Genomic DNA, 12,854 nt, shown 5'->3' with positions numbered 1-12,854 from the left:
ATGAACGGGCTACGGACATGATTTTATTGTTATTTTATTATATCTATTTAGCTGAAGTTAGTTCACATGCAGCTGTTGCCCGTCGACCATTTATCGCTAAATACTTCTCGCAAATTGTACGATCGAGTTAATTTCACCCACCCGCCGTATCGTATCTCTTCGCAAACGATATACCAGCTGTGTTGATACTTGATATTCACTCTTGTTCATAATTATATATTTTATGGCAAACACATGAAAAACTAAATAAGTCTTGACTTCTCGAGTGACGGCTGACATAAAATATTATGTGGAATAACGCAATTTCATTATGATGTATGACATAATGTTGTACTTTCGTCGACATAACATTTCCAAAACGCGTAAATGATGTTTAGGTATATTATTTAGAAAGTTCCACTTGTTGTGCGTTTGTAATTCTGAAGAATAGAAAAAATGATTGAAAAAAGTCGAGCTCGTATAAAAACAGTAAATTATAATCAGCAAATAAGGTAATTATTCGTCGTTTGTGCAAGTTACTTTAAAAAGCTAATTTTTGTACTAAACGTTCGAGGAAACATATAATAAAATGGGGATGAACAATATTGCAGTAATATATAACTAAAAATAATAATAATAAATAATAATAATGTTATGTCAGTCTTGTAAGTTAGATGAAGTGGGCTTAAGGATTTTAAATAGTAGACATGATGACTTTGTCTTTGGCATAATCAGTAGTTAGCTGCATAGTGGTATGGTCAGCACTCGGCAGGAAATATACTGACAAACAGGTGAGATATGAATATATGATACTACCACATGGCAATGTGGCACACCAGCATTAGTTTTTAAAATTCCCAAAGTTGAAGAGCTATATTGTCATACTGAACTTGGAAGTGACGGTGAAGTAAATTTAAAACTATAAAATATAACGTATGGAAAACTCATTATCTAATGCAAATTAGGTATCAATCAAAATCTAATATTATTTATAAAGTATTATAACATATTGGTTGTTGCATTAGTAATTACTAATTACTATAAACTATGTTTCAAAATACAAAATCACAATATTTGTTAACTAAAACTAATTTGTCAACTAGGTATGTACTATAAGTGTTATAGTCATTAATAATGCTAATAACCTCGCTGTTGATGCATTTACCCATTTACAAATAATAATTAGTGGGTATATATGGATTGGTCGTCAGTTGTCAGTTATTTGGTACAATAAGTTTATCAAAGCCATAGTCCACACAACAATTTCTTTCAGTTCATTTAAACACAATCCAGTCAATTTTACATTGTCTTTTTTTTACAATTCGTCAATACCCCAATTCAGTGTTTCTCAATCATTTTTAAGTTACCAACCTCTTGAGTAGCAATCAATTTTTTAACGCCCTCCAAGTGAGAATTCTATTATTAAGGGTATGGGAAGAGAGATAGGAAGGGATTTGATGATTTCGAAAATTAAAAAAAAATTGAAATCATCTAATAATTCATTTTTTTGTTTATTTTTAATATTTAATATTTTTTTATTTGTATTACCTACTAGTAAATTAATTAAACTATACATTGAAAAAAAAACTTAATAATGTTATCAATTTATAATTGTATACTTTATAATAAGTAAATTAAAAAAAAAAAAATTCTAGACTAATTTGTTTTTATAGACATGGTTTTTGATTGTTGAATAAAAAATAATGGTATTAACTCTTAGCTTATGGTATGGGCTTTTTACGATTTAACAGGATTTTATTAACTGAATATTATTTTATTAAATTGGAAATAGCAACAACTATAATGAAAACTAATACAACATGCTCGGATCGAATCAAATGGTATATTAGAAGGTTGGTTAATATAATAAAATATATAATAAAATAAAATGTGCACGCACAATCGGCAAAATAATAAAGATGATAAATTGAAAAAATCAAAGAGAAGTTATTGTGCATTGTTCAACATAATAGTATCTATCAGTGACTGATAGTTATTAAATGGATTATCAATTAGTATGTATTATTGTTGTATCATACCATGTACAACCTTTTTTTATAAACACGCTTGCCGCCCCTCTTTTACCCAAAACATATTCACCGCACCCTCTACCACCCAAATCAAATCCACTGCCCTCCAGCTCTTCTCTATCCCCTTTGGGGGGGGGGGGGCAGTTGAGAACTACTGCTCTAATGGATTCAGAATCTATCCTTGTTACATACATCAGTATAATAATAGCAATTTAATAAAGCAACCTTGTGCAATACCAGAAATTTGTTTTGATCGAAGTATATATCTACCTATATAAATATATATAAATATTTTTTTATTCAGAAATGGTACAATCTATACTTAAGTGATGGTATAATAAGCATAAATAATGTTTTTTAATTATAATGTGGTGGCTTGAGGAAAGAACCAACCAGTGAAGGCACTTCGGAAACAAAAAATACATATACATTAAATAAAAAAACGCTGAATTAAACAAATTAAGACACAAGTTTAAAGAGAACAACATGTATTCATAACGTAAATGTAAATCATAAATGTTAGTTATTCAATGTTTAATATAGTATCGGATGGTTCACATTTTCATTACTCACTTATTGGAAAATATGAAAATCTTTTGTTATTCTAATTAACTTAAAATGCACTTACAGAATACAGGCGCAAAAACATTTAATCAACTGCAGTAATATTGTCCTGAAAAATTAAATATTTAAATGGTTTTTTTTTAATTTTAGCCATCTGGTTTTAATGGAACTCCCGATTTACCTGTTAGTATCACTTTAATCCAATTCATATTTTTCGCTGTTGTCAGTCTGGTGTGCATGGATGGCGTCGATTCGTCACAGACAAACCTGTTGCCAACCACACCAATTATGTTCAATCTCCCAGTAGAAGGATCGGACCACAGAAGTGGGCCTCCTGAATCCACTTGACAAGAATTGACTTTGGTGAAGTGTGTGCATAACTGATTGTGGTCGGTCTCGTTTTTATAGTTTTCGTCACATTGTGACGTCGGCACAACCTTGAGATACGATTTCTGGAGCGTGCCAGATACGGGATGATTGTCAAAGTTTACAGTTCCCCACCCTGAGTAAACGGACATAATATTTATTATGAACGAAATGAAATAAAATAAACACGAGTCGACAGAGGATCTAACAAATGCGACTTTAATATAGGTACCTATATCGAATTGTTGACAACTTACCGAAGACTCTGATGGTATCACCGACGAAATCGTTGTAAACGTGCTTGAATGGCAAACACACCGGTCCTACCTTAGACGAAAACGGTATTACTTCGTGAGTTTCGACGATGGCCAAGTCGTGTGCGATGGATAACTTTTCGAACAACGGGTGTATATACATTTCGGTGACCACGACCAATAATGATGGATCGCCATCGCTACCTGACAATCGGTAAGCATATGTTAATCGGTATGAAATATAAACATTAAAATTACTTATGAGTTTTGAGTTAGTGAGATTGTATGTAATTTAAAAAATGTCTTCCAGAAAAAATGCTTTCAAAAATACATATTCATTGAAAGGGAGAACGTATGATAAAATTACTTCTGATTTTTACATTGAAAAAATGCAGACAAATGTACATGGAATACTGTAGGTGAATGATGATACAAGATTTAAAAAAAAAATTATTGTCATGTTATTTTTTTAGGTAGAAATATTATTCATTGGATAGTAGGTAGGTACAGTGGTACATTCATAGGCAAAACTACGAGTGAGGCCATTCAAATTATGACCTGACCTAATACTGACTCTGTAAAATACCGACTTAATTGAAATTAAAAACTTACTATGTGATTAGAATTTTTTTCATATTTATCATTTGGCCTGTCCTAATAAATTTTTTAGTTACGTTTATGTGTAAATTATTAATAAATTAGTATCAAAATAATTAATAAACTGTAGCATAAGTTTCAAATAGTACGCTATAGTTCATATTTCGTTCATCTTATACATTATTCTGCCATATAATCTCAATTTTTTAATACTAAATAAAAGATTTAATGTTGATAATTTGTGTTGGTTTTAAAAAAAAGCGTTTATTAAACATTAAAAATTTAATTAAATTTAACTACTTTCCATAACTTCAAAATAATCATTACTATAATGCTATAAAATCGTTAGTTCTAAAATATATCATAACTTAAACAGGGTTATTTAACATATAAAATATTAATGTTGTAAAAATAAATCAATATTATGTTGAATCCTATTATATAGTTATTATAGTTTAAGAAAATATTTGTGTACTTGAATTATTATTGGTTTGAAAAATATACACCAACTAAACTATTTTGTGTGAGTTAATTATTAGGCGAAACACAATTTATGCGGTTCGAATAAAAAAAATCTATCCTAGTTCGGTACGCAAGTCGCACTTGTAAAATAAATACCTCTTTGATGGAGACGCTTAGAACTATTAGAATAGTTAAGTATTCAATAATATTAGTTATTTTGTGACACATTTTGAAGTTTTCAATACTATTCATTTTATACCACCATATTGAAAACTTTTTTGTTTATCTAGGTACTTTAAATTAAAAATTACATATTCTTTTCATTTTTAATCCATAATAAAACATAAGTTAAATGATTAATTTCCTTACCTACATTTTTCAATGTTTTAACTTATCGTCGTTCACTGTCTTATAAATTTTAAGATTTATATATTTTAAAGTTTAATATTAGTTAAATAACTTATTGACTTAAATGGTTTAAATCATAAAAAAAATAAATTACGAGGCGGCAGTCAGAGGATTAAAACGGATTTTTAATGAAACATAATTGCTTCATCGTACACCTTTTGTCCCATTAACTTGTAAAAGTTCTCTTAATACTTAAAAAATTTATGTGATATTAAATTTTTGTAGAAGTCGGTTTCGCATTACTTTTTTTGGAAAAAGCACGAAAGCTGAGAGAGATTAACATTTAAAATATATTATATTTACTGAAAATAATAAAGGACTCATTCATTAGATAATGCATTTACAAAAATAAAACGAACAATATTAAGAAATTTCCATAAATTGTGCTTAACAAAAACTAAATATTTTAAGCACAACAGAAAACTAATTAAATGATTAACAACTCATGTGAAAGACTGAAGTGACTGAAGTGTACTTCATGAAATCTTGAGTGAAAACAATGTTTTAGAACGTATGCTGCTTACAATGGATGTATCTAAGATTGCCTGAATTTGGTGCAGAGGAAAATCGAATTTTATTTCACTTCGATGGAAACGAAAATGGTTTGTTTTTGGTGAATTTAATAGTTCGCCTCCTTGGCCCCTACTGCAAATTCTCTAAACCAGTACATGTCCTCTGCTTACTTATATTATAATGTATGTGTACCTAGAGAGGTCATATCGTGGTCGCCGACCAACAGGGCAATTTGAAAAGGATTGACATTTGTCAGACAGCGAGCTGCAGTCAGCGCGTGGTGCCTGCTAATGATTGTCGCTCCGCAAAACAGGTTGGCGGTCTGCCCGTCGATCAGCGAGGCTAGTAACGGATACTCGTTCACACCAGCCGTTTTCTCGTTGGCGAACACCCCCTGAGAACGTCAAAATCTATTAGTACCTAGGTATTTACACGATTAGGGTAAGGTAATGAAAATTTAAAAAAAAATCAGAGACATGTAGTCACATCTTATAATATTTATTATTTAGTCAAATCTTTACTATAGACACTCCATATCACAATTGAAAAATTATAAGTCTTCAACTTATAATTAGTAAAATCGTATATGTATTATACTTATATGATTGGCATGAATGACTAATTAGTAATTTTTTTATTGGGTATATCTAACCAAAGTGTTTCCTGTATTTTGATAAATTCACAAATATTACACTAATTGTATCCAAACACAATGTCGACAATAAAAAAAAAGTCATTATGTTTATTTAGAGTTTAGTAATATTATATTAAGCATTCAAGCACAATGTATACATGAAATCAGGGTACATAATATATGTTCTTACCTGTTGCAAGACATAAACATTATCAGAATTAAAACTATTAACTAGGTTAAGAAAAAATGTATGCTGTAAGTATATACCTACAACACTTAGCATTAAATCTTAGCCAGTATTTTTTAGTAGACTAAAAACAAGATGTAAGTAGTAAAATAGAAAGTAGATTAACCTATGATAATTTATTAATATAACATAATTATAAGATATAGGAGTAGACAAAATTTGATTTTTCAGCAATGATTGTTTGATGCGCGGGGTTACTGTAGAACAAAACAGTACCTACTTAATAAAGTGTCAAATTTTAATTGTGTGTTTATTAGTCTACGTCGGAAGCGATCGGAGAGGCTAGAAAATATTTTTAAAATATCTATGACCTAACTAATGAAAAAAATTGTAGTCCCGAAAATATAGATAGACATCTATCTACGTATATTAAAATAGCAGGAGCCACCCCGGTTAAAAGTTGAACATTGTAGAGTTCTATACTGTGTATTTACGTTTGTATATTATGTACTTCATTCGTAAGTGCGACAAAAGTTAGTTTTTTCTTCAAGTCTGCATTAGAACTGACAGCGCAATGTGTTTTTATTCCCTTTGAAAATATAAATTAGAAGTTTATGTCATCTTTCACATGGAACACTGGAACGATTCCACGAAAATACGAACTTTGCCCCGTAATTATGTTGCAGCAAAACTACACGATTCTTAAGTTTCCAAAATATATTAATGGGTGGAAGTAAAAGAATCTGCGTTAGTGCATGGCCAAAGTGGCTGAGACAGCTTCACCCTTCTACACAATTTTAGAAAAGTTTAAAAATGCTTTCAGTGTTCTGTGATTTGTCAGATATGCACACAACCATGTATTAAAATTGTAATTTGTACGAAAGTTACTAATAATTCTATAATATTATACACCCTCGGAAACACCATACCAAACTTATGTGGGATCCTAGTTAAGCTTTCCCCTACGGCTACATAACGAATTATCGACCGCCAAGCAAAATCTTGGTTATACGCCACTGTCCGGAGTGTAATAATATAATATTGATATTATCGGTATTGTTTTATACCTGGTCTTGCTCTCCGCACTCGCAGAACTGTGGGTTCGTCACGGTCTCTGGGATCCAAAAATCAACGCGTTTCGCTCCCACCGAACACATGAACCGTCCACTTCTGCTCTGACGTTTCGCCACGAACTTGATGTACATCCTGTTGGTACGACTGATAGCCGTGAACGACCTAGGTCCGCAGTGCCTGACGCCGTCCGTGAAGTTAGTGTCACCGACACGAGACACGATTAATGCGTCCGATTTACAAAAAGAACTCTGCAAAAAAACATACACCCAGTAAACGCATAAAATATCTATAATGATTATGTAAAATATAAAATGTTTCGTACGATTATTTTATTATATTTGAGCATCCAGTAACAGCTACTTTATTTACACATTCGTGCCTAAATTAATCATACGAGTGACGTCGAGGATAGCTTAAATGTATCAGTAGTTTGGATAATAGGAAAGGAATTGATTGACGTGTATAGTATAAGAAAAATAATACATTAAACAGATACCAAATTTATGTAACAGGTATAATATAATAGTTATTAGGTGAGTCAATTTCTCTGAATTGAGCTTTTCAGAAATATGATGTTTGCTTTATAGTTTACACCTGTGGGGAACTTAGACTCGAAACTAAGAATTAATACGTTCAACGCGTATACCAATTGAGATGAGTTAGAGAGTAGAAGCAATAGATTTAAGTATCTCATATAACAGAGTCGTATTCGAGTATGGGTCCAACAAGCAAACAGCACATTATTATAGAGCTTTCGGTGGAGATTTCAACTGTTCGTTCGTTTGATACTACATATTATAAGGTCTCGCCGGTGTAGCATGACATAGAATATATAGATGCACTGTAGCGTGCAGCTGCAGCCACCGGGTGCTTAATATAAAAATAACCATCTGGTAGATAAACATAGGAATACCTCGGGCAAATCAAACTCGTGGCAGTCCAACACCAACCGATCGGCGGGCGAAGGCGTCTTAGCAAACCACCGACATTCCCGGTCCCGGTCGTCGGCCAGGTACGGTTCCGGGTAACCGGGTGAGTACAAGTAGTATGACCTGTTGCCGGGCTCGATGAGCTGGTAGAACTCGCAAAGGCCCCCGTCGAAACGATAGTCGTCGAAGTCTCCCGAGTCCGCGGCACAAGTCGTGACGATGCAACACGACCAGCACAACAGCCACGCGCCGATCGTCGACAGCCGCCTCAGCAACGTCGACGATTCACCGCCGCTAATCATCATCAAAATATTATGTTTATAAAATGGTTTTCCGACTGACCGTGTTTTAGCGAAAGTCGAGCGTCTTCGCGGTGTGTGGTGATTTACGTTCGAAAGCAGACGGTTTCCCAGTCGCTGGTTCTGTTGGACGGCGCACCACCGGTTATTGTCGAGTGAATCGAACGGCTGCAATGACGTGCAGGAGGCCGAAAATGCGATTAACGATTTAATGCATAATACATCATTATCGGTATATTATAATATATGGGCAATGCGCGCTGCAGTTCACAATATAATAATGCGACGGTAGATAATAGTTTACATATACATATAATAGAAATCGAATCGGGAACACACCGCTACGCCGCCGACTGTTTTCGGTCGTAATTCAATTTATTATAAACTTGGGGCGTCCGCAGATAATCGCGCACTGGAGGTAGGTAGGTGTAGGTATGGCCATTAAAATATGTAGACACTGAATATTTTAATTAGAACGCGCTCGGCGGCGATAAATACAATTTCTCCGCGTGTCGCCGTCCGACCCGTGGTGCGCGAGCGCCTTTTCACTCACCCGAACAATGAGCGAAACAATACACTGTATTTTTATGAAAAAATAAAATAAGGTGATATTACGAGGCGCCAGGCGGTTCTAGGTTAGATGGACGACTATAACTGCGGGTGGGGGAGGAGATGTCGTTAAATATGAAAGCGACGATAAATCACTGCGATTCAACAAAGTGATTCTGTGCGGTGTTAACCCCGGAAATTATACCTAAGCTATTTTTTGGTTCAAAAAATGAGTTTTTGCAACAGCTCCGTTTATACATTTTGTATAACATTTATACATTTTGCCGTCTCGTGTTTGATCATAACATAATAGTTATTACATTATAGTCACATAATTTATAATATATTAAAATCAGTGTATTCTGATGTATATTATTATATATTTTCGATTGTAGTTTTGTATACTGTTTTGTTGATTATTGTATTACTCACGGTGACACGATGAAACTTGAGTGTGTCACTGAGACGGGTGCTTTCAAAGCTTAAAATATTATGTTCACTTTCAACCTTAATGGTGGCTGTGTTTATTCTTTTTGAGCCCTTTTTATTAACCCAGATAATATTATTATGGCTTATATTTTAAGTCGGATTCTAATGATCAAGTAGAAAACTTTGAAATGTATATTTTATCAAATGCTTAAAATATGCATAAGATTTTAATGATCATAGCAGTATGATAAATTAATAATAACTAACAAGTAACACACAGGGCTCAAAGTGGGAAAAAAATCCAAGAGGGAGGCTAATCTGTAATCACTCCATATATAGTCTTAACTTTTAAGCGTTCCATATATAAAATTATATGTATAATGTTTATGTAATGTATAAACAGTGATTGCGTAAGCATGCTCATCTCACTTTTAAGTTTTAACCTTGAATAATATTCAATTTTGTAATTTATTTCGTATATAATTAAAATTACAAATAATACTACATTTTTAAAGGGGACGCTTTTTAACCACCGTCAGAGGTCCCGAACTGAGTCCCTCTGCACCCCTCAATTTAACGCCTGGTAATACAACACGCTCCGTACATAACATAGGTACCTAATTATTTCTTATAACTCATTTATGATGCGTAAAATATATTATATTGTGTATTGTAAATAGTAAATTCTATAATATATTGACTGCACTTTCAGTACTATTTCCTACTTATCTATTTAAAAAAAAATGTAATTAAAATGTTATTCTAAAACAAACACTAGCAATCAAAATAAAAACCACACTGTTACAGTTGTAACGTTTAGTCATTTTGGGCACCCCAAGTCAAGCATACGCTATACTCTACATATTTTTGCTTGGGCCGCATTAGTTGGAGAAAGAGAGAGGGGTGATTCACAGTGGATAAAAATGAATTAATCTTGGGAGGCTGCTAGGTGAGTTATGTTTATGACTGTATGAGCATGGCCGTATTAGTATAATATCATTTATTAGTAGGTATAATAATATAATACCGAAACGATTTTGAGTAGCCATATTAAACCTGCAGTGTCAAAATCGTATGTTTGTTTTAATATTGATAAACTCAATTGAAGAATACCTGATGTATCTAGGAGTGAAATCCAACAGATCCCGTACCTAAGCAGCACCTGGAGGGTGTGACAAATAAATTCAAAACCTAATTTCAAAATAATTGAAAAGTATTTGGAACTGCATGTTGAGATCTAAATGCAACACTCTAGAAAAAAACTATTACAATGCATTTTTGTCATATTATGCAATAATAATTTATATATATTTGAGTCTTTTGGTCACGGCTAATTTACCCTACCTATTTTAATATTTATGATAAGCTTCTACTTAATTAGAGATGAAGTTGACCGTATATAGTGTATACAAAATATTATTATTATAAGAATATGAGATTATCAATAGCGTATGCACTCTGTCTTTCAATTATACTATTTAATATACGTAATTACGCATTTTTGTATTTTTTTTTAAAGATTAAAAAACAAATTAACGACGATCGTAATAAATGCGTAACCGTCGGATATAGTTTTAATTGAATTCATATATTATAGAGGTCGAGGCGTTCACAGTAGTATTCTTTTAGCTTCCCGATAACAATTTAATTAACGTCGTTTTATTCAACAATTATTTATTTTAATTTTAATTGAACGGTGGTCATTTTCGATTAAAAAAAAAACAAATTAACACTTTCAAATAAAAATAATAAAATTAACCATCTAAAGTCACTGGGACAACATATTTTTATTGATTTATATAATTTCATTGATGTGTTAATTTATACCCATGATTGATTGTATTATATAATTACGTCAGCAAAACAAGTACACTTTAAATTAATTTTAAATTAAAATATTTTAAAAAATATGCGTTTACTCTTTAGACTGTTGCTTTAGGGTATAATAATTAAAATGAAGGTGCAATGCTGTTAAGCATAATTCAGTTATTCGATTAAATGAAACAAAATTACACCATGATAACTGAAATGTTCAAAATTGAAATACTGTAGGTAGAGGAAGATGTTTCCGAATTCTGATAAACAATTTATTTAAATGATAGTCACAGTCACGTATACAAACAAATAGTTTTAAAAATATATAAACACATAACTTGTAAATCAACGTTTAATATTATGTTTACCCATACGACGTGTACATCGCGGAATTGGAGGGCTTTAAGTTCCCCCTATGATGTTTTTTCAATTCTCCCACCAGAAGCATTAGTAAATGAACAACTATTATAAATGATAATATTTATAGATTTTTAACATTTAGTTTAAAATATACATAATAATATTAAAATCATCTGTTATATTATATTTACTACCTCTTACATTTATTTACATGATGTTTGGGAGCCAAATTTAAGCTGTAAATTTACGATTGAAATCAATTAACTGTTAATTTTTATAATGCATAAATATGTCAAGCTGCTACCGTTCCACTATACAAATTCAAACAAATATTAGCAAACGTATTTATCTAATAATTAAAATTTGTACCTTATTTACAAATTAGAATACTATAGACCACATTATTATAATTATTTCAAAATATGGTGTTAACATAGTAACGAGATAATTTTAATCAGTTTCCTTCTAGTCCAATCTATTTTTTTAAATATTTATTAGGTACTTGCTTACGTAGATACTAGATAGCAAGTAGCAGTTTCATTTATTAAACGATGAAATAAAAAAGGCCAAAAAAATTAACAATACTGATAATTTGAAAAAAAAAATCTACCAAATAAATTAAATGTTCCATTATAAATTAAATTCAAAATTCCTACATGTATACACATACCTACTGATACCATGGTATATAATTATAGGTACAAATGCCATATTTTTAGATTAGAATTGTACACCCTTTAATATTATATAAATGAGTGATGGGGTTTTTATTATATTATAATTGTATGTATTTATATATTATAGGTTCCTACGTTTCCGATTTTTTAAATTTATTTGAGTTTAATGCAAAATTATAATCACTAATGTAGAGCACGAAAATGATTTAATCTGTAGGCAGGGTGTTGCAGAGTGGCAATCGATGTTTACTCATTTATAAAATTATAATACACATTTCAGTTTCATTGAAAATTATGCCTTATAGTGCAGTTTTTCCACGCTCAAAAACTGTTTAAGTTTTATCCTACAATTGTGTTTTTCATAATATTTTCAACACTCTGCGGAATTTTCCTCACTGCCCAAGTAGCTCGTGCGTCAATTTATCAAATCTGACGTTTGCAAAGTAATTCAACCTTTTGCTTCGGTATTTTTTCACTACGAGCTATTGAAACTTTATTGTCTGGACCACGCCAAGGAAACGAAAATACCGATATTAATATCTAAAAGACTCGAACTAGGGAAATCTCAATGAAACAACAGGACACATACTTAGAGAACTCGTTACGAATCATACCATAATATAACATGTTCAGTAACAATTCTGAATTCAAACTATATTCACAAATCAAATAATAAAAAGATTTTTAAAATTAAATGCTGCATATTTGATAAACTCAATTGATATATT

The 12,854-nt window shown here is 31.6% G+C and overlaps 1 protein-coding gene across 1 annotated transcript; it reads right to left on the bottom strand.

The window, feature by feature from the left end:
- Positions 1-1,645: 1,645 nt before the first annotated feature.
- Positions 1,646-8,614, bottom strand: LOC111029970 (venom serine protease-like). Its single transcript, XM_022309248.1, has 6 exons — positions 7,982-8,614; positions 7,062-7,316; positions 5,366-5,567; positions 3,197-3,397; positions 2,755-3,075; positions 1,646-2,682 (listed from the first exon to the last, which is right to left on the bottom strand). Exons 1-6 carry the CDS (start codon positions 8,300-8,302, stop codon positions 2,663-2,665), a joined length of 1,320 nt encoding a protein of 439 aa, XP_022164940.1. The 5' UTR covers positions 8,303-8,614; the 3' UTR covers positions 1,646-2,662.
- Positions 8,615-12,854: the final 4,240 nt, after the last annotated feature.

The sequence above is a fragment of the Myzus persicae genome, unplaced genomic scaffold, assembly GCF_001856785.1.
Source record: "Myzus persicae strain clone G006 unplaced genomic scaffold, MPER_G0061.0, whole genome shotgun sequence".
In the NCBI taxonomy this organism is placed as follows: domain Eukaryota; kingdom Metazoa; phylum Arthropoda; class Insecta; order Hemiptera; family Aphididae; genus Myzus; species Myzus persicae.
Note: the sequence above shows the minus strand (reverse complement) of the source record. Positions and strands in the feature narration are given on the sequence as shown.

Excerpts from the sequence above, each read along its gene's own strand:
- LOC111029970 (XM_022309248.1), bottom strand. The coding sequence starts at position 8,302 with ATGATGATTAGCGGCGGTGAATCGTCGACGTTGCTGAGGCGGCTGTCG. Across the intron at positions 3,076-3,196 it reads TGATACCATCAGAGTCTTCG|GGTGGGGAACTGTAAACTTT; the intron begins GTAAGTTGTCAA and ends CCGTTTACTCAG. Across the intron at positions 2,683-2,754 it reads GATTAAAGTGATACTAACAG|GACAATATTACTGCAGTTGA; the intron begins GTAAATCGGGAG and ends TTAATTTTTCAG.